Consider the following 22,952-nt stretch of genomic DNA (forward strand, 5'->3'; position numbering starts at 1 on the left):
GACTTTGATAAATAACCACCTAAATATACAAATTATTTCTCAATTCTTAAATGCAAATATCATGATTTCTAAAAATGCTGCCAAATTGTCGATTAGAAAACCTTTACATATTAATGTATTTTGGTAATTTTCTTTCCCCTTGTTACTTGCCTTTAAAGATGTCCACATCAGAACTAAGATGCGGGCACCTTTTAAGGCCAGCAACATCAAGAAATAAAGCTACCCAAAATGCATTAACATTTAAAGACATTTTCCCAGATCATATGTTGTAACAATTGCTTGGAGTTGAAGCAAAGGCCCTGCTTCACTCCTATTGCTTTCCATGTAATTGGTGATCTGTGTAAGCCATTAAGTTGCCTATAAAACTCCCTACACTGTACTGACTCATTGCCCAACGTAGGTCTATGTTCCATGGTTCCTGGGTGTGATTTTTGTCAGATTTTCTGTTCCTGAACTTTGCCAGTTTTTGACCTTGCTGTATTGCTGACTAAACCAACCATGCCTGTTTGACCATCCTTCTGGATCCTGACTTGGTACCGTGTTACTGATTGGTTTTGACTCCGATTGTTTATCCTGATTCTGTATTGATTAGTACTGTCCCTGCCTGTCCCACATCTGCACTCTCTGTTCCCCCCTCCTTCTTGTATACATTACGGTCCCCCTGCCTGCCCAGAACTTCCCACTTGGTCCTCTCACTTTAAGACCTGGCGGCATCCGAGTAGGGCTCCTCCCAAAGTAAAAGGAGGTTGTTAGAGGCAGAATCATAAGCCGAGACCGGGACCTTGTGGTCTGTTCTGAGTTTTGGGATCCAATATGTGACAAGTATTATTTAAGCTAATTTCAAAACATTATAAATGAGATTGAATGAGTTGTTGTTTATGCTGCATCAGAGCTGATAATAAAAATGGAATATATTATCCTTGAAAATAAATTTACTTAAATATTTTATAGGTTGCTGTACACACTAGTAGTTCTGAATGGCTCACAATGGAAAACATTTTTGATAAACTATTAATTTACTTGTTTTTATTTGTTCCTTCTCTAGAAAAGCACAAGTCGGCCACATATAATTGAAAGAACTGCAGGGTCCCAAATATCTGTTCACCCAGAAGGTTTTGGTAAGTTTGTATATATTAAATCTGCAACCTGGTCAGTCCTGTTCAGTGCAAGTATTTGATATCTAACACTGCTACACAAAATAATAAAAAGGAATATATAATTAGTTAGCTATATACATCTTTAGTGAGAGTGCAATTGTACTTCTCAGGTGTGCCCAATTTGCTGAGAGAAGTCTTGCAACTGGACCCTTAAATCAGCAGACCTCGCCACAATATGGGTAAAGTTAGGAGCAATTTGAGGCATAACTAGACATAAATAGGTGTGCCTTGAGTGGTTAAGAACCTAACTTAAAAAAACATGGGTTTTCTTTTGAAAATGTTGGCAAGTATGAGTGCAATTTATTAGATTGATATATTCTACTGTTTTATAGAATCAGAAGGAAAAGTCAACAGCCAGAAGACACCCTTTGTACAAACAGAGTGGCTACGAAGGAGGAGGAAAAGAGCTCTACCTGTGAGTTAGTGGTAGAACTACAAACATCCATAAAAATCTACTGTATATCTAGGTGACTGGAGTATTGAATATTTTTTGTAGATATTTGGGGTTTGTTGGGGAGAGTCTGATTTGAAATTCTATATTCTATTCTATACCCAGATGTATTTAACACAGTTGATTCTCTTGATGTTGTTGATGTTGTGCTACACACAAACACACTCCATTTCCACATAGATCAAAGAAGAACCCAGAATCATAACAATTGCCTTTAGTTTATTCTTTCCCCTTTTTATGTCTTTACTTACCTTTAGATAAGGGAGCCACTACAGGAAAAAGGTGTTTCTGACAATGTTCGTTTTCAATAATAACAACCCTGATGTTACAGACAAGAGCTGTTGAAATAATTCAAAATGCAAAAGTTGTCAAATAGAATATTCCAAGACTATAAATATGGAATATACCGTAAAAAGCAGGAAACCATTTTAGCCAGTCAGTAACCTTTCCTTTGAATTTTCATGTGCACCAGCTTTGTCCAGAAAAAATATAGTATCCCAAAACGCTCCGCCCGCTTTGGTATAGTGAATAAAGTTCCCTCTCTTGTAAAATATAAGGATATTATAAGTTACCGAGGAGTTTCATGACGTGAGGTAACTTCTAATATCCTCATATTGTGCAACTGGGGGTACTTTATTTATTATAATATACAAATTTTAGTGAGTCATGTGACAGAAATGACATCAGAACTCACCGTTTATAACGGATGACATCAGAACTCACCGTTTATAAGTATATAATTTACAAGTTATCCATAGCTTTTGTGTGTAATATATATATATAATACACAAAAGCCATTAATATCTTGTAAATGATATCCTTATAAACGGTGAGTAGTGATGTCATCAGTTATAAACGGTGAGTAGTGATGTAATTTCTGTCACATGACGCACTAAAATTTGTGTATTATAATTAATAAAGTACCCCCAGTTGTAAAATATGAGGATATTATAAGTTACCTCGGAGTTCCATGACCTGTATAAAAACACTCGGCCTTCGGCCTCGTGTTTTATATGGCCTCATGAAACTCCTCGGTAACTTATAATATCCTTATATTTTACAAGAGGGGGTACTTTATTCACTATATATATATATATATATATATATATATATATATATATATATATATATATAAAATATACACACACACACATCAAAATGTCATGCGTTTTGCATTAATAATCACAAATACTGCTTTTTTTTCTTGTAGGCACCTCGTGGGATTTTTGAGGAGATGAAATATGTCGAACTTATGATTGTAAATGACCATCAAATGGTAAGATGACTGCAAAAGCATTTACAATAATTTCAGGTATCTGACTCTCACAGAATATTTAAAGGGTACAATAACAAGTAGTTTTAAGCTTTTAAAAGAGCACAAGCCCTTTGCACAATGTACCATTGTGCAGCACTGGTCTACTGCTGCCATGTTTTCAATAAGATCAATGATCACAGCACTGGATACATGGCAGCCTCCAACATCACTGCACAACTCTACATACTGGGAAAAGTTTTGCAGGAGTTAGGGCTCATTTTGGGAGCCTGATAGCGTAGTTAGGGAAAGGGGTGGTCTGTTCAGAGCTCCTGTTCAGAGTTTTTTTCGTTTGTAATTTTTATAATCTGAACTTTTAATAAATCACATTGCATATGTAGTTTTTATAAGAATAGAGTTTAACTGCAGTTTTAAAAACCTCTAAAAACCACTACAATTCGACCTTTAATAAATAGGTCTCTGCCTGTCATCCTCCCCAGCCCAGTGTTACCCAAGAGCCTGTCTGTCATACCAGTCAGTGGCGTAACTAGATGAAATTGTATATCTATTAGGGCCTCATGGGGCCCCTATACCTCCTGGGCCCCCCTACAGCTGCAGGGTCTGATTCCTTTGTAGTTACGCCCCTGATACCAGCTAAACAGTGCAGGCTAAAAGTGCCAAATCTGTTGGCTGGGGGCAGTGATCATCCCTTTTCAGGTACAGGTATGGAATCTATTATCTGGAATACTTTGGGACCTGAGGTTTTGCTTATAAGGTGTCTTTCTGTACTTTGGATCACCATACAATATCTACAAAATAAAACATTTAAAATTGAAAGGAAACATTGAATAGACGGTTTTTCCACAAACATACATCCAATCAGCTTAGTTTGCATCAAGTACAAGTACTATTGTTTTTATAGAGAAAAAGCAAACAACTAAAAAGCATGGGGCCCCATGATTACCTTTTTATTTGGCAAACGTGGCTATTGAAGGATAATTTTCAAACTAGTTTTTCAGTGATTCAGATGAATATATCACAGAATATACAATGTCAGAGGCCCATTTATTAAAGGCCAAGGTTTTAGCGGTTTTTGAATGACTTTTAAACTAATTTTCTCTAAAATCACAAATTACATGAAAGTTATTAAAATATCCAAACATAAAAATTGGGAATGGAAAAAACACTAAACAATGCACTAAAGTTTTCCTCATAATTACTAGCAAAAAAAAAAATCCAAAAACCTCAAAGCCTGAATTGCTAAAAAAAAAAAGGTCCATTAGGATCAACACAGCACCCACTAACTTCTATAGGATTTTGAATGGTTTTACTTGGCTAAGTTTTGTATTAGAGTTTTTCATGGTTTTATACCAGGGGGCAAATTTACTTAGATCGAGTGAAGTATTAGAATGAAAAATACTTCGAATTTTGAAGTTTTTTTTTTGGCTACTTCGACCATCGAATTAGCTACTTCGACCTTCGACTTTGAATCAAACGATTCGAACTAAAAATCGGTCGACTATTCGACCATTCGATTGTCGAAGTACTGTCTCTTTAAAAAAAACTTTGACTACCTACTTCGCCACCTAAAACCTAGCGAGCACCAATGTAAGCCTATGGGGACCTTCTTGCTTTCTAAGCAATTTCTGATCGAAGAAAAATCTTTCGATCGATGGATTAAAATCCTTGAAATCGTTCGATTCAAAGGATTTAATCGTTTGATCGAACGATTTTTCCTTCCTCCCGAACTAAATGCGGTAAATCCTTCTACTTCGATATTACTTCGATGGCCGACTATCGAGGGTTAATTAACCCTCGATATTCGACCCTTAGTAAATGTTCCCCTTAATAAAACTTTACATTTTTAGGCTTTTAAAGAAATAAAAAAAATGTGAATTTCTAGAGAATAAAATCTGATTCATGGAAAAAATAAGAAGTCCCTTAGTGTAGCATTTGCGGTTTAGTAACATGGAAGCACTGTATAGATTGTGCAGGTAGCAACAATATATCTCATGTGTTGTGACATTGTTTGTACTGCTGGTTCAGACACCTGAAACAATGTTACAGAAGCACCAATTAAAAGACTTAGAAAAGAAGAGAAATTTGCTACATTGTTTTTTTCTTCAAAAGAGAGGAGCGGCTATGGGGGCGCGATTTGCGCCGTCATACGCCAATCTGTTTATGGGATTTTGGGAGCGTAGCTTTATTTACGGAGTACAGAACCCATTCCGGTCCCATATTGTCTCTTTCTTCAGGTTCATCGATGACCTGATTTTGATATGGAGGGGAGATGAGATATCCGTAAGCGAATTCGTTAGATATTGTAATAATACCAATTGGGGTCTATCGTTTACCAGCGAATGTAATTCCGTTACCATGTCCTATCTAGATATCAAGTTCTATGTAGAGGGTGATACAATACTCACTGATCTGTACCGCAAACCGATAACTCGCAATACCTTATTACATGCGGCTAGCTGTCACCCTAAGAGTGTACTACGCGGCGTCCCAGTGGGTCAGTTCCTGCGTTTACGCAGGATCTGTACCACTTGGGACTCCTTTAATGAACAGGCCATGCTCCTATGGGATAGGTTCATACAACGGGGTTATGACTTTTGGGATGTTAAAGTAGCCTATGATAGGGCCGTGGGCACGAGTCGGAGTGTTTTATTGGCCCCCCAGTCTAAGAAGAAAGTACAGGTAAAATCCAAATGCCATGACAGTAATCGCAATGATTGTCCCAGGATTATTACTTCTTACTCCCGCAATAGTGCGCGACTACGGGGTATTGTACAAAAATACTGGAATGTTTTGGGCCAGGATCCAAGATTAAGAAACCTTTTGCCATCTCAACCGAATTTTGCTTTTAAAAGGGGTCCCTGTCTGGGGTCACTTCTGTCACCCAGTCTATTTTCTGAGTCCGATTCATCTGGACCCACACATTGGTTAACAGTTAAAGGTTGCTACAGGTGTGGTGTCAATCGCTGCGGCACATGCCGGTATTTGAAACCTTCGAAAACTTTCAGTGGTAGATTGAAACGGAGGATTTATAATATCAACTTTTACGCCAACTGTGGTACCTGCAACATTGTATATCTCATTACTTGCTGCTGCGGTCTACAGTACGTAGGTAAAACTACCCGTCCTTTGAGGAAACGTATATCTGAACATCTAGGTAGTGTCACACGTGGTGACTGCAGTTCTGCGGTTTCTAAACACTTGATTGAAAGACATGACAGCAAAGCTTGCGTCACAGTTCAGGTAATTGATAGGGTTGTAGCGGACATACGTAAGGGTGATATTGATAATTCCCTTTTAAGGAAAGAAGCTTACTGGATTTATAAGTTAAACACGGTGACCCCACATGGACTGAATAGGGAATGGGAATTGACATGTTTCATTGATTGTTAATCTAATTTAGCTTACTACTCATTGTTCATTCATCATGTATTCTATTCCCAACGTGCATTATCCTTAGCCGCTTGTCTTTTTGGTGCTTTTCCCAACTAATATATATATATATTTTTTCCATATATTTTTTCAATATTTTTTCAATATTTTTGCAATATTTTTGCAATATATATATTTTTTCAATATATATTTTTTCAATTTATTTTTTCATATATATATATATATATTTTTCTATATATTTTTCTGAATATTTCTTTGAATATACTAATTTTGAATACCTTTTCTGATAATATATATGTTTTCGGATTAATTGATCTAACTTTATGTTTTGTTTCTCTTTGGGTGGTGCTAGCACACCCTCACTCAATACTATTTAATACTATTTCAATATTATTTAAATTATTTAAATAATTATGTTTATATTATAATGAGATCTGTGTTATGCATATATATATATTCTTTGATATTTTTGGTATCACATGCCTTTACTATTACTTGAACACAGGGCATACTAGTTTTGTGACTTTTAACACATGTTCCTAATGTTCTTAATTGTGAACGCTATTTTAGTGAGGTTCCAGCAGGGGGCATTCATGCTTCTGATGAAGTGACTTAGCGTCACGAAACGCGTTGAGCCTGTTTTCCCTTTTCCCCTGCCCGCCACTTTTTAACTTGTTCAATAAAGATGGATCGTTTTTAAACATTTCGGTTCGCACGTGTTCATACTATTTGGAGGTGTCCGCAACCCTATCTTATTGGATAGGAGCAGGAGAAGGCACAGTAAAGTACTGCTTTTAATAGCAATTACATTTACAAATAACTTTAACTCATTATAAATGTGTAATGAATATCTATTAGAATGATGCTTTTTTTTTTTAATTATTCAAAATTGTTTTCTTTGGGTGGATGACCCTTTTAATAGGTGTAGTTAAAGTATTTTCAGTTGAATAATGCTGTATGCAATAGTGCAATTATTATAGTAATTTTGCCTTTTACACTTGCGGGGGAATGTAATTAAAGTCGGAAAGCGCAAAACAATTCTCGCCGATAAGACTAAAAAGCCACATCTCGCAATGTAATATTGTTCCTTAAACTGTTATTGCATTGCGAATTATAAATGCGCACTCTTAAGAAGTGCCTGAAGGTGTCGTAATCTTTTGGAGCAAACATAGCGACTTTTTCAGTAAGAAGTTTTATTACATTGACTGCGCATTGTCGCAAACTATAAAATTCGTAAACGGTCTTCCACTGTCGGAAGTGATTGCTAAAGTTTCCGCGTTCGCAAAAGCTATATTAAATTCGCGCAAAGCAAAACTTGTTCGCGCAAAGGCATAGCTTTTCGCATTGCGAATAATTTTTCCGTTAGCAACTTATATTACATTCCCCCTTGGTTTATAATTGTAAGAGATAACTAGATGTAGTGAATGTATTTCCTGATAGGATTACCACGTGCAAAAGTCTATATTGTGTATAAATCTACTGTTAATCTACTGTGTGTGTATATATATATATTCAAAGATTTCAGAGGTTTTTTTTTCAGCACAAAACACTATTATTAGTAAACTCGTAGGTTTCATCAACGATTGCTTGTGCTGAAAAGCATGATCCATTTTAAATGGTCCCCCAAGCTTGGTCCCCCATGTGCACTTGTGCTCTTAAACTCAGCTTCATCTGAATCTACATTAAACCCAGAGCATGCAGGCAATAGCGAGAACCATTATTCATGTTTTGCATACATTCAATCAATCAAGTTTTTCATAAAGAGAAGCCTCACACTTTTCTGGTTATCATCACTAATGCTATAGTGTTACCCAGTCAGACATGTCTTACCAACCCACACTGCTGTCCGCGATCCCCGCTTCATTACATCCAGAGTTGGTTCACTCACTGCATTTCCTCATTTCCCCTTCTGCTTTCTCAAGGGCAAACTGTAATATAAAGAGAACTGTCTCAAATGCTCTTAAATATATTAAATGAATATTTTAATGTTTTTCCCATCTTTCTTCATGTTTTAAATACCCTGTACATTAATTGTTCTCCTGCTTCTGCACAATAAGCGAACAGTGACAAAATCACTCAAATGCCATAATTTTAATAAAACAAATAAATTACCTGTACTGTTTAGGGACCATTTCCTCACTTCCCTGAGTTACCATTGACCATAATTATTTAAAAATGTTTTTTTTTGTCATTCTGCTGTTGTTGCTGCTACTATACTACTGGGGGGTAGGCAGCATTGGTTTTAGTACTAAGAGACAACAAGATGGCAGGGATCGCACAAGAGCATGAGACAGGATTTTAGGTTTGTGTTCTCTGTCAGTAGTTTCTGGGTGCAAGGTGTGATTATACCCATGTAAGAAGAAAGAACTAGCTTGCACCTAAATAAATAAATGTAGCGTTCGGTATTCCATGAATGGGTTAAAGGGGTTTTTCGCCTTGAAATGAACTTTTAGTATGATGTAGAGACAATTTGCAATAGGTTTTCATTTTTTTTTTATTTGTGGTTTGAGTTATTTAGCTTTTTTACTCAGCAGCTCTCCAGTTTGCAATTTCAGCCATCTGGTTGCTAGGGTCTAGATAAACCTAGTACCCATTAGAGATGCACTGAATCCACTAACCTCCGAATCCTTCGCAAAAGATTCTGCCAAATATCGAATTGGAATCCTAATTTGCATATGCAAATTATGGGTGGGAAGGGGAAAACATTTTTTACTTCCTTTTGTGTCAAAAAGTTACGCAATTTCCCTACCCGACCCTAATTTGCATATGCAAATTAGGATTCAGATTCAGTTTGGCCGGGCCGAATCCGAATCCTGCTGAAAGGCTGAATCCTGGCCGAACCAAATCCTGGATTCAGTGCATCCGTAGTAGCCATGCACTAATTTGAATAAGAGACTATTAATAGAGGGGCTGAATAGAAATATGAGTAATAAAAAAGTAGCAATAACAAAAAATGTGTAGCCTTACACATTTGTTTGTTAGATGGGGTCAGCCGGTCCTACATTACCATTTCCCACCTTACCAGTCATATAGCCCCCTGTTCCTGTGCCAGCACCTATAATATTGCCTCTATTTGTACCTATACCAATGGAAGTCAATACATCAGATTGCCCCCAGGCCCCAATCTGTACCTGTGCCAGCATAAGCCAAAACATCCATCATATTTTTACTCCCAATCTGTACCTATGCCAGCGGCAACCAAAAGAATCCATCATATTGCCGCAATTTGTATCTGTTCCAGCAGTAGCCAATAGACAAAAATCCATCATATTGCCCTCAAACATCTGTGTACCTGTGCAGCAGCCACCATATTGCCCCATGTACCTGAGCCACTAGTAGCCAATCCCTTATATTGCCCCCAATCTGTACCTGTGCCAGCATCAGCCATGAATACACACTATTGCCTCCATATATGTACTTGTGCCAGCAGCAGCCAAATATCCATCATATCATCTGTTTACCTGTGCAAGTAGCAGCCAAGATATTGCCCACAAATATGTATCTAAAATTGTTTCAGGAAATCACAGCATACTAAAAGTTAATTTAAAGGTGAACAGCCCCTTTAAAATGTTAAAGATAGACTTATTCTTTAGTATTTATTGAAAGGGTTTTTTTGAATTTGTAGCTTCCCTATTCTGCCTATTTCTGAGCTGCAAATGTTATGATTTTCAAGGTCAGTGACCCCAGCAACCAAAAATTAAACTGGCTGAGGCTTCTGTGTTGGTAGTTGTCTTATTTTCCCATACCCCTCTTTTCAATTCACTATTCAGCTTCCATTCTGACTGTTTCAAAACTGCGGTCTTGTTGCTGGTGTGATTAAACACAAGCAACCAGATAGCGGTTGATATTCAAGAAATAATACAAAAATTACTTGTGAACATATTTTGTCTATCTAGCATTGTCTTTCTAACCTGTCTGTAAGGCTTTATAGTGTAGGAAGAAACCAAAGTACCCAGATGGAACACAGACACAGAAAGATTGAACATTTAAATTCAACTTATCATTTCTTGTATTTCAGTTAACTAAATACAAGACATTAAAAATGAAGTTTAATGGTTCTAATTTACCTTGCTTTATTCATGGAACTCTTACAATCACACAATCATTACATTACAGATATCTCATCCACTATTTATTTTCTTCTCTTTCTTCAGTACAAGAAACACCGTTCTTCTCATATGTACACAAATAACTTTGCCAAATCTGTTGTGAACCTTGTGGATTCTGTAAGTATTAGCTAAATGTAATGTCCTCCGTTAATAAATAAATGCAGAATGGTAGCTGTCGGCATGGAAAAATACAGCATTTAATTTGAGTAAAAAAAATGCTAAGCTTAAAGCTTTGAGGTGCAGAAAAGTTTTGTAAATGTATTTGCATGGCTGTTGTACTCTTCTTATAATTCCTGCTAACTGCTTGCACTGCCTAGAGGCCACTTTAGTTTTTCCAGAATTTGAGTGGAATATGCAATGGAGACAAAGTACTAGTCGTAAATACTCAAAAGCCATAAATATCTAGTAAATTATATCCTTATAAACGTTGAGTAGTGATGTCATCAGTTATAAACGATGAGTGGTGATGTCATTTTTGTCACATGACTCACTAAAACTTGTGTATTATAATAAATAAATTACCCCATGTTGCAAAATATGAGGATATTAGAAGTTACCTTGAAGTTCCATGGCCTGTATAAAAACACTCGGCCTTCTGCCTCGTTTTTTTATATGGTCATGAAACTCCTCGGTAACTTGTAACATCCTTATAATTTACAAAAGGGGGTACTTTATTCATATATATATATATATATATATATATATATATTGAAAAGAGGGTCAGCACACTCTGTATGATTCAAGTGAAAAAAAGTGTTGATTTGCACCTCTGGCTTCGTCTATGACCGAGTGCAGGCACTGTCTGACATTATGTATATATATATATATATATATATATATATATATATATATGTATATATATATGTATATATATATATATATATATATATATATATATATATATATATATATATATATATATATGAGTCATTGTTGCTAATTTATGTCATTATTGATCCCAGGGGCGATCCTGGCCCCTCCGCCTCCTGAGGCAGCTTAGTGTTGCTGCCACCCACCCTTCTCCAGTTCGCTCACCTTTTTGTTCTGGGGTGGGGGGGGGTCCAAGAGGGCAGCAGAGAGTTCCAGGACGCTAGCATAGAAAGCATAATTGCGCTCTCTGCATTAGAACCGGAAATTCAGCTCTTTATGGACCAGGAGTGGCATTTTTGCCGCCCCTGGAACTTAGCGGGGCACTGCCGCCTGAGGCGAGTTACTCAAGTCGCCTCATTGGCGGAGCACCCCTGCTTGATACTCACTCACAATCAAGGTATATTATATTTTGATTCTGTAACAGTTCAAAGAAACTTAAAAAGAGGGTTATTACAAGAACTTGACAATATCAAAGGATAGTCATGAAAGTATCTGTGCTTAAGCAATCTCGTCTGGCCACTTATAGTGTTAAATATTTAGATTATTATAAATAAGAATCTATGAATATTTGTTAGAAGTTATGTTTTCAGATTTGCCATCAATTTAGGAAATGGTATTGAGTTGCTATTCCATTTGTCTTTTTAAATACTGGAACAAGCAGAATAGTCACTTGCACACACAGTTTTACCACAACAGCCAGGAAAGCTTTGTGTTGCAGCATACGCCCGTTGCTCTTGTATTGAACAAGTTTGCTTTATTCTCAAAGATGAATGAATAAATGCATTTATATAATTGAAAAATCTTGATAGTGTTTCCGTTTCTACTTGACTTTCAGGTTTACAAGGAGCAGCTGAATACACGAGTGGTTTTAGTGGCTGTGGAAACATGGACAGATAAGGATCGTATTCCCATTGGTGCAGACCCTATAAAAATGCTCCATGACTTCTCTAAATATCGACAGCATCATATCAAACAGCATGCTGACGCAGTACATCTACTCTCGTAGGTGCCAACAGATACTTTAAAGATTTAATAACAGATGTAAAACGAAAATGTGCTGATAAATGTATTTTCTGCAAAGGCAAAATATTAATAAATCATGATATATTATTATATAATATTTAAGCGGAGGTTCATTTACATTAATAAATCACCCTAAAAAAATCTGTTATGGGTATTGAAGTAATTAATACACAAGGTCCAGAATTTTATTACTTCCCCTCTTTAATCGCCAGTGTAAGGGGTTGTTCACCTTACAAACATTTTCTTTTTTAGTTCTGTTGTTTTTAGATTGTTCACCAGAAATAAATACTTTTCTCCCTTGCTTTACAATTTTTAGTTTTAACTTTTTTTTTTCTCCTTTTTAAAACTAAAGTTTAATGTTCCTGTCTCTGGTTTTTCAGTCTGGCACCTCAATAATCCAGGTGCAGATTCTGAAACATTAGTTGCTACATTTTTCATCTGGGGTAAATTAGCAACTATTGTATCAACTATAACGGCTGCCTTTAATGAAACACAAAGATTCTGCTCAGCAGGGCCAAAGATTAGGAATGTATCAACTAAATGTATCATTTAAAACAGTTTCCAGAATCCGTGACCCTGGTAAATGTTTCTTGTAGAATAGTAGGCTAATGGTCCATCTTCTTGTAAACTATGTAATACCCTTTTTTTTCACCTCCTCCACCATTTAAGGGGGTATGCTGTCATGACAGTTTTGAGGGTAAATAAGCATTTTTGAAAATCTCATTTAAAGAGGAACTATCGCAAAAAAAGTATAAGCTTAATCATACTGAAATAAGAAACTTTCTAAATACAATCAATTAAATATTCTGTACCATTTCTAAAGTAATCGAGTTTATGTTCACTATTCCTCTCTCAGCATCTGATTCTCTTCATTCTTTCTTCTTGCAGCAGTTGGTTGTCAGATATTCACTGACAGATCCAATATATCTTATAGGGGTGGGCTCCCTTTCCTAGCAGATTAATTAGCGCTCACTCAAATAATGGATTCCAGTACAAACAAAATCTAACAAAATAACTGCCCTTTGCTAAAATCCTGCATGTAGAGAGACACAATTTCTGCTGATTGTAATAAAGTGAGCTCTAATACATCTTCTAGGCAAAAGGAGCCCCCCTATAAGATATATTGGATCATTCATCTGACACCCAACTCCTGCATGAAGACAGAATGAAGAGAAACAGATGCTGAGAGAGGAATAGTGAAGATAAACTTGATTATTTCAGAAAAGATAGAGAACTAATTTATTGCATTTAGAAAGTTTCTTATTTCGGTATGCTGAAGCTTATATTAAATTTAAATTTTCATGATAGTTCCCCCTTAATATTTTACTTTACATTTTATTCCCAACCCTTGATGCTTTTTATATTTTTTTTTCAGGAATGGGACATTTCACTATAAAAGAAGCAGTATGAGCTACTTTGGGGGAATATGTTCTATAACTAGAGGAGTTGGCGTTAATGAGGTAACTGCATCTAATTCTTTTCTCCATGTGCTATGTGACGTCAAACCACATGTTTCCTACACCTACAAGTACAGAAAGAGAAAATACTTTTATTCACTGAGATTTAAACACATTTAAATGCCAGTAACACAGGCAGATTTTTTTTGTTTGTGGCGGGGGGGGGATTTAAAGTGTATTAATTAAATAGCAGAGAACATTTAAGTCTTGCTATGTAGAACATGGTCACATACACCTATTGATAACCCTACAGTTAAACCTTGATGAGTACACCACACTGAGAGACCATATGAAAAATAGTAATGTCTACTAAGGGATTTTTGATGATTTTTAAGATCTATTTTTTATTTCTAAATTATACTATTTACACTGCAAATAATTCACTCTACAATAAAAAATGTAATTCCTGAACCAGCAAGTGTATTTTTTTTTAGTTGTAATATTGGTGCGTAGGTGCATTGCGTAGGTGCATCTCAGGTCATTTTGCCTGGTCATGTGCTTTCAGAAAGAGCCAGCACTTTGGATGGAACTGCTTTCTGGCAGGCTGTTGTTTCTCCAACTCAATGTAACTGAAGGTGTCTCAGTGAGACATGGATTTTACTATTGAGTGCTGTCCTTAGATCAGGGGTAGGCAACCCGCGGCTCCAGAGCATCATGCGGCTCTTCATCCTGCTTGTTGCGGCTCGGTCTTGTGGCTTTGCCTGTCATGTCGTCTATACAGCCCATGGACCTGCTGGCGGCTTCTTGAGTGTTGACCGCGGTAAGCTAACGGTTAGCTTACCGCGGTTGCACATTCAGGAAGCCACCAGCAGGTGAGAGGGCTGTATAGACATCCCAGGAGGGACAGGCAAGAACGAGCCGCAGCAAGATGATTCATCATGGTCCTTACTGTGGTCACACACTCAAGACGAGAGAAGCCTGAGAGTCCAGCTGCAGCAGGTGCGAGGGCTATAGACATGGATGTGACGCATATTTTAAGGATGTCTATAGCCCTCGCCTATAAACAGATGAGAACACTAGCATTTAATAGGGCTATTCAGTGTTTAATTTATTTCAAAGTAGGCCTACATATGCACACTGCACTTCTGTTTGTTGTATTCTGTTGTTGTAACAGTTAAAATTAAAAAAAGGTTAAAACTTTTAAAAGTTTATAAGTGGTGTTATGTTTTGTGGCTCCAGACTATTTTTCTTTAGTGGAAGAGGGGGAAAAATGGCTCTTTTGATAGTAAAGGTTGCTGACCCCTGCCTTAGATCTACCAGGCAGCTGTTATCTTGTGTTAGGGAGCTGCTATCTGGTTACATTCCCATTGTTCTAAAATCTGTTTGCTCTTTTGAGAAATGGATTTTGGTGCAGAATTCTACTGGAGCAGCATTATTAACTTGTGCAGTTTGAAAAAAAACATTTTCCAATGACAGCAGGGCTGTATTAAGTCCGATGCTGCCCTAGGCGCCGGACCTAAACACGCCCCCATGTGACGTCACGCACGGACGTCATGGAAGTCTGTCACAATGTCACTTCCGCCAACCTGCCCGGGCCTCTACCGCTCACCCCCCCCCCAGCTCTCTGGAAATCCGTGGAAGAGGCTGGGCAATTTTTTTTTTTTAAATGTAAAAAATAAAGGCACCCCGAAACTTGCCCCGGCCTAGGCACAGGCCTTTGGGTGCCTTAATATAAATACGCACCCGGATAACAGTATCCCTTGAAGCCATATAGACAAAGCAGGCAAGAAAAGTTTTACAAGTTGAATTTTAGCACCTGTTTTCTATGCTGTTCATAATTTGAATAGACTCACACACGGGTTGAGCAACTTCAGTTGATTAATAATAAGTATATATAGGTCTTTAGATCAGCTAGACGCCTAATGGGCCCCATTTCTGGTTTTGTGGTTGGACGTCCATTTGCTCACAAGGCCCATTTGTAACCCTGACTTCTTGTGTCTCATGCACCAAAACTATTTTAGCTGTCTGTTATCAGTAATATTTAGTGATGGGCGAATCTGACCCGTATTGATTTGCCAAAAATTTGTGGAAATGCTTTGAAGTCTATGGGCCACCATTTTTTGTGTTCGTCTTTTATAGACGCTGCTCCTGCTGGCACTGCCCCTTTTTTGATGTCAGCGCGGGTCTATAAAAGCAACCCGGAAGTGCGAATGTGGGCAGGTGTGGGCCAAGACAGGGCTAGTTAGGGTCGGGGAAAGGTGAACCACCCCTCTAACCTTGCACAAAAAAATAAACTGGGCCAATTGCTACCCTTAATAGTTAATACATATATTTTTACAGTATGGAATCTTATTGTCCATGGCACAGCAACTGGCCCAGAGTCTAGCACAAAATCTTGGTATCCAGTGGGAGCCAGCTTCTCGTAAATCAAGTAAGTATAAATCCAGACTCATGATCTTCAGTTTAAAGAAACATGCATTACAATTGCATGGTGTCTGTAATAAAGTGTCTCTTTGCTTGCTTTTAGAAATAAAATACACCATAAAACACCAGGCATCATCAATGTCTGTAATAAAGTGTCTCTTTGCTTGCTTTTAGAAATAAAATACACCATAAAACACCAGGCATCATCAAGAATTAAACATTATTGTAGTTTAGCTTTGGAACTAAGCATTGGGGTAGTAATAATCTGATTTATTTACCAGTTATTTGACAGTCCCGGATTTTACTGAAAAGTCTAGGCTTTCTCTGCACTGAACAGTTAGAAAAAGATACAAAGTTGCTAACTCAATTGGCAAAGAACCCAGAACAGCCACCAGGTGCAACTAAGATACTTTTGTAGCAATTTTGAGATAAGCAAATAAGTAATTGTAACAATTCAGATGACAGGTCCCTTGGGAGAAGTAAGGCTCACAGCTTAAAGGGGAAATAACCTTCATTAGCAAAACTGTAATAACTTAAAAAAAAACATAGAAATATATTTTTTTTTTTATTTTGTAAAATGAACATGGTAATTAGGGGGTGTGGCCACAGAAATGTGCGTGGTCCAAACATTTTCTGCGATACTTTTTTTGTCCCTCTTTTTATTTTGAAAATGTTGGGAAGTATGGTCAATAATGTTAACTATTCTTTCTAATTATTCTTTCTTAATAATTATGGAAAATTATGTTTGTAGACAGTTTCTATTTATGAAGGTCTTTTTGTTGGGATGTAAATTGTACTTTTAATTGGGACCATTGAAGTGAAATCAGAATGGCGTAGATCACAGTGGATGCAGAACTGCAACACTGAAAGAGCACTTTCTGTTTGCTTTTTATTAATGTAATCTGTTTTCTCTTTCTTTTCAATTCTGTATTTTTATGTCTATGCCTTTACATTGTCATTGAGAAGAATGTGACTGCACAGAGAACTTTGGGGGATGCGTTATGGAGGAGACAGGGTAAGTTTCTGGCAGCTCAAAAAGAAAAATGTATCTGAAGCCTTTAATAGGTAAATCATGCTCCCACACTTCAACATAGTTGCCAAAGCATCTACCTTGCCTCTTATTGTAGGGGTTTCTTCTATTGACACTGGGGAACCCTGGAGCTACTACCACCAGTGATCCCACAGCTGGTTCCATCAGACTTGCACCCAGTACTGCAAGCACTGTTTTAAATGTGCACTCTGGGAGTTACTTAACACCAACTCTGAAATTGCTATAGGCAACTTCCACCCAATATGCATCAAAACACACTCTGAAATTATGGGACAAAAATCTTCATTATGGGTAAATTGTGTGTCAAAAATTGAACTTTGCAGTCTGCACTTGCATTCATAAACAATCCTTTTTTCCTTTGTGTGCAACTGGTCTATATTTGCTGTAACAATGATGCCATATCCTGTTTTGATTAAAAATTCAATAAAATAAAAACTCAATACAAATAATACAGATAAAAACCCCAATGTGACTGATTTATTAAATGATCCTGTCAGATTTAACAAACACTTTTCTGCACTGAAGCAATCTATTCCAAATTTGTAATCCTTTTATTACACTGGGTTGCATTAGTTTTAATGCAGTAGGTGTTCATTTTCAGGGATTATCAATTTGTTAGCCCAGCTGTCATATAGCTGAACAGCAAATGCAACTTTGCAGCAGTAGTAGCAGCAGTTAACATGCAGAGGGAAAGTATAGTATATCCGTTAGTGCGCCTCAGATTTACAGTTGTCCTTTTATTCCTTCCAGGCTGCAGGGGGGGCAGTAGAACTATAATTAAATTAAAAAACTGAAGGAGGGCTGCATCTTGGAATTACATAATGGGGCACACACACAAAAATATTTGTTAGGGATTTTTTGAATCCCGTGCGTTGGCCAAAACCCAGTCTTTTTTGCAGGATTCGTTTGCAGAACCCTAAATAACACACTATTTTACACCACTAGACAATGGATAGTGATTTTTTTTGTATGTTGCAATTTGATTATTTTGATTATTTGCATATACAAATTAGGGTTCAGATTAGGATTGGATTTGGGCATCTTTTATGATGGATTTCATATTCATTGCATCCCTTATATTTGCCCTGGGCCCATATACTATAGACAGCCCTGAACAAAGATACCAGAATGTACAACTTGCTCAGATTTTTCTTTTCACCCATAATCTGTATTTTTCTTTAAGAGTGTACCATTCCCGGAGGTTTTCCAAGTGTAGCATTGCAGAATACAAGGAATTCCTCAACCGTGGAGGGGGTTCCTGTCTCTTTAATAGACCAACCAAGGTAAATGTAATATGCTTAAATAAGAGCTCACTGTAAAGGCAATTAAAATTACAACTGCACGTGCAAGCTAGTTTGGATTTAGTATGGATGGGCCAGGATCGCTGACCGTTAATGGGAGTAATAGACATTCACCATGTTGCACAGTATGAAAAGATTAAATTAACAATGAACATTAGTTTTCCCTATGTAAAGTTCAGGGGGAGAGGGATCACCCATGCACTACAGCCACAACACAATAGTAGTATAAATGTCCTTTTATTTCTTATTCAAACTTAAACAAGCTGTATTTTCAGCAGGTACAAATGGCAACTTAAACAGGCTGTATCTTCAGCAGGTAAAAATGGCAGTTTAAACACAGTTTTCAGCATAAAGTAACATCGGCTTTCATGCTCAGCAAAACTGACAAATTAAACAGTTCATTTTCCCATTCAGGGATCAGGCTCACCTAGCCTTGCAAAACGTTGTATCCACTTTGAAACAGGAGAGCAGTTTTAACACTTTTGCTTGTGCAGAACTCATGTGTGTCTATCAACCCCCTTCCTGAACTCTCAGGGCTCTCTTAACTCCTGCACTGCTGCAGTAATTAGCCCTGATGTGCACCCTCCAGGTACCTGAATAAAGGGGAAATATACCTGTCGTCCAGGACCCACCCCTGGAGTCCTCTTGAGATCATTAATTCAGCATATAGATTGGGGTGCTGAGTTCACTGCTAAAAACTAAATAGTAAATTGGACAGGTAGGTTGCAATGCTGTATTAATTTTTTCTTATTAAACTAAGGTCAGAGGTACTTTACTTTGTGGCTAATACACTTAAGGGCAGATTTATCAAAATGTCAGATTAGAACTCACCACAGAAGAACGCATTCTTTTCATTCCTATGGAATATGTGTCAAATGGTAAAAATATCTTTGCATCTCCTGCAGTTATTTGAAGTGACAGAATGTGGGAATGGTTATGTGGAGGCAGGAGAAGAATGTGACTGTGGCTTCAGAATGGTAAGTTTAATCAACTCTTTAAGCCCCATCTTTGGGACATATTTATAAGCATGAAACTAGAGCTACTATAATTCACCATTTCACTACATGGTCACCCTTATAAAAGCATGCATATACAGCTTACTCTGATTTTACCTATGATAAATATGCGTATAAAAAGGTAAAAAATCCCTCTGGCAAACCATGCTGAGCTCTAATACAGTAAAGCAGTTCCCAAAGTAAGGCTGTGATTGGCCATTCGGCAGCCCTTATGTGGTCTGGCAGCCTACAAGGAGGCGCTGTTTGGCAATACACTTGGTTTTTATGCAACCAAAACGTGCCTCCAAACCAGGAATCCAAAAATAAGCACCTGCTTTGAGGCCACTGGAGCATCATCCAAGGGGTTAGTGAGTAACAAGTTGCTCATGAGCCAATGGTTGGGGACACTGCAATAAAGCAACAGCAAGTGGGCCATTAGTTTTACCTCTGCCCAACATTTGTTTATTTAGCTACCATCTCCACAATGCCCTCTGTAATTACAGCCAGTGACCAAGTTACTCGCTAACTATAATGCTTCTAGCATTGTTGCTGGAATGCATACTGTACATATGTTTGCTGGTAAGACAAAAAAAGTACAAATAAATCATGACCAGACATCTAGACAGTTGCAAAAGAGCGTATTCAATGATATTCCAAGAGACTGTTAGAATTCATTAAAATGCCTTCTGCCAGATGCTATGTGTTTTTTCATTATGCCTAAAACCGTTTGCAAGCACAACAAATGGTTGAATTAAGCTTATACAGTATGTTTGAGTTAATCTGGAATCATATTATACATTTAATTAAAGAGGAGACAGAAGTACCCGCCCCTTGAGCTTTTCATACTGAAAGCTGTATAATCATATTTTTATATTTATATAATATTTTTTAGGACTGTTTTGGAGACTGCTGCAAGAAATGCTCTCTATCAAATGGAGCACACTGCAGTGATGGGCCTTGCTGTAACACTTCATGCCTGGTAAGTTTATAATATTTATATGCATTGCGGGGATCAGACCATGATCTAAGATTAATTCACTGACTCACCTAAAACCTGGTGAGCTTTTATTTTTTGAAAAAGGGCAATTTGTGGAAAAAATCCTTTACATATTATTAAAGCAATTAATGATTGTGACTTTACATTTTCTTATAACAATTACTCCAAACCATATACCAAAGGATCATAAATCTGCATAGATGTAGGTCTTTGCGCTCCAAATAAAACAAAAAGACCTATGCTGCCCCTATTCCTGTGTTTGCCAGTACTGCATTCATGGGAGGGTGGAACAGATATGACCTCTATCCCATCCCCTAACATCAGTGACGTAACTAGAGGGGGCGGGCCCTGGCGCGGGACACGCTGCCGGGCCCCCCCCGCGTACACCCAGAATCACCGGGAATCGTGGCGGGTGAGCTACCGGGGTCCCTGAGGGGGTGCGGGCCCTGGCCCAATCGCACCCCCTGCTCCCCCGGTAGTTACGCCACTGCCTAACATGCATGTCATGTAAAAGAACAAATCAGGCAGTGTTCTGCCCCTGACAGCAATCATATGAAAGTTATGTCCAACAAAAGCTGGTCTCCTACTGATATTTTCAAATCGGAAATACATGCAGAGATATTATTGTTAGCTGACAGAAATCTTCGAACCTTTTCGCCATCACATGAAAAATTTCAGGACACTTCACACACCACCCGAAAATTGTACGAAATGGAGGTTCGAAGTGAAAACTAGAATTGGAATTTTTCACCTTAAAGCCAAATTGCTGTTTAAGTCAATGGGAGAGGTCCAGGGATCAATTTGGTGATGTTTGCAGCCTTCCTGACATTCGAGAAAAAAACTCAAATCGAGTTTTTTTTTATTCGATTTGAGTTTTTCTAATTCTAATCGAATTCAACTCGAGTTTTTGGGTCGATTCAATTCATCTGAGCTGAGGAAATTCAATTTTATAAATACATTTTGATTGGTTGAGTTGATTCGAGTTCATGGGAGTTTTAAAAAACTAACATGAATTTGAAATTCGGCCCTTGATAAATGTGCCTCCCCATGTCAGGAAAGAAAAAGTCTATAAGGACTGAACTCCTCAGCGCGCTTACGTCTGACTCAGCCGCCATGCAATGACAAGCATGTAACGAGTTGACTGTGCAGAAGATGATGAAACTTAATGAGAAATCACAGTTACAAACTATATGTATGAGACTGTCGAATGAAAATGCAGTGTGTGGCGTTTTCCTCTGACAGTCGGATACATGTAGTTTGTACCTGCGACTTCACATTCAGTTCCATTCTCTTCATGTGACACATGCATGCATGTCATCGCACGTCCATGTGTCAGAGAACAGCGCGCCATGGAGTTCAGCCCTTAAAGAAAACGTTTTTTATTTCAGACTGGCCATCATGGTTTTTAAGTACTAAATCATCATGGTTTTTAAGTACTAAACCCCACCAAGCCACTGAGGCTAATCAGAGCCAGCTGGTCAGCCTGTAGCACCTCACTCTGCTACAGGCAGGTAATAAGTACAGGGCTGGGCTGCATAAGCTGCACCATGACTCATGATAGGTTCAGTCACAGGGTCTATAAATGAGTACAATGGATAGTGATTTTGCACTCCTTAGGGCTCTTACACGCGGCCATTTTTACCTGCGCTCTCCTGCATTGCGCTTTCTTCTGTTCAGCCACAGGGGAGTGCAGGAGTAGATGCAGTCAAATATATAAGGTGGCTGTACTCACACAGACGCATGTATGCGTCGAACGCAGGTGAAATGCAACATGCTGCGTCCCAACCAGATATTGTGAAGGTACCCAGACTTATGCATTAACCTCCTCTGTGCAGAGAAAGTTGCTTCCTTTAAGCACATATCCAATATGCGCAGTAACTAGCATAGTACATAGCATATAAATGTTTTTATTGAATGATGCCTTTCCAACTGACAAGTTTTTCTTTTCCTCATAAGCGTTTTTGTTCCACATTGGTCCTTCAGATACTCTTGGAGCCTATTAAAAGTACTTAATCAATTAAGCTGTGACATTTTTCACCAAAATGTCTTTTTTCCTCTTCATTTAGCCATTCATTTTATTTTTTTAATTCAGTTCCTGCCACGAGAATATGACTGTCGATATGCTGTTAATGAATGTGATATTACCGAACACTGCACAGGAGACTCTGGTCAGGTATTGCCATGTCTAAAGCTGTTCTGCACTGTTGGGCGTCAAATATCTTGGCTACATTGTACTCTTTGTCCTATATAAACTGTATTCCAATATCAGTGTATTTCTTTGGAGGTTTATTTTATATTGTAGTATAAGCAGATAATTCACTTATGGTTTAGAAAAATTAAATTTTTACACTTGTATTATTTGTGGTATGCAGATATTAGCAATGAAATTGATTTTGTTGTGTAGGAATCACACATACTGAACAAATCAGTATTTATGTACCAAATGCAAACTTTTTTTGAAATAACTGAATTCTGTATCTTTAGCATTGGGTACTTGTTCATTTTCAAGTTAAT

The 22,952-nt window shown here is 37.6% G+C and overlaps 1 protein-coding gene across 3 annotated transcripts in view; it reads left to right on the top strand.

The window, feature by feature from the left end:
- Nucleotides 1-22,952, top strand: part of LOC108702289 (disintegrin and metalloproteinase domain-containing protein 23) — a 96,924-nt gene that overhangs the window by 50,053 nt on the left and 23,919 nt on the right. For all 3 annotated transcript variants that reach the window (XM_041578357.1, XM_041578359.1, XM_041578358.1), the window contains exons 7-18: nt 1,046-1,118; nt 1,490-1,572; nt 2,819-2,884; nt 10,426-10,497; nt 12,086-12,252; nt 13,649-13,733; nt 16,011-16,101; nt 17,061-17,109; nt 18,329-18,428; nt 19,352-19,423; nt 20,334-20,420; nt 22,531-22,611. In XM_041578357.1, the coding sequence (XP_041434291.1) occupies nt 1,046-1,118; nt 1,490-1,572; nt 2,819-2,884; nt 10,426-10,497; nt 12,086-12,252; nt 13,649-13,733; nt 16,011-16,101; nt 17,061-17,109; nt 18,329-18,428; nt 19,352-19,423; nt 20,334-20,420; nt 22,531-22,611 (1,026 nt within the window). The remainder of the gene's footprint in view (nt 1-1,045; nt 1,119-1,489; nt 1,573-2,818; nt 2,885-10,425; nt 10,498-12,085; nt 12,253-13,648; nt 13,734-16,010; nt 16,102-17,060; nt 17,110-18,328; nt 18,429-19,351; nt 19,424-20,333; nt 20,421-22,530; nt 22,612-22,952) is intronic.

This window comes from Xenopus laevis, chromosome 9_10S, assembly GCF_017654675.1.
Source record: "Xenopus laevis strain J_2021 chromosome 9_10S, Xenopus_laevis_v10.1, whole genome shotgun sequence".
In the NCBI taxonomy this organism is placed as follows: domain Eukaryota; kingdom Metazoa; phylum Chordata; class Amphibia; order Anura; family Pipidae; genus Xenopus; species Xenopus laevis.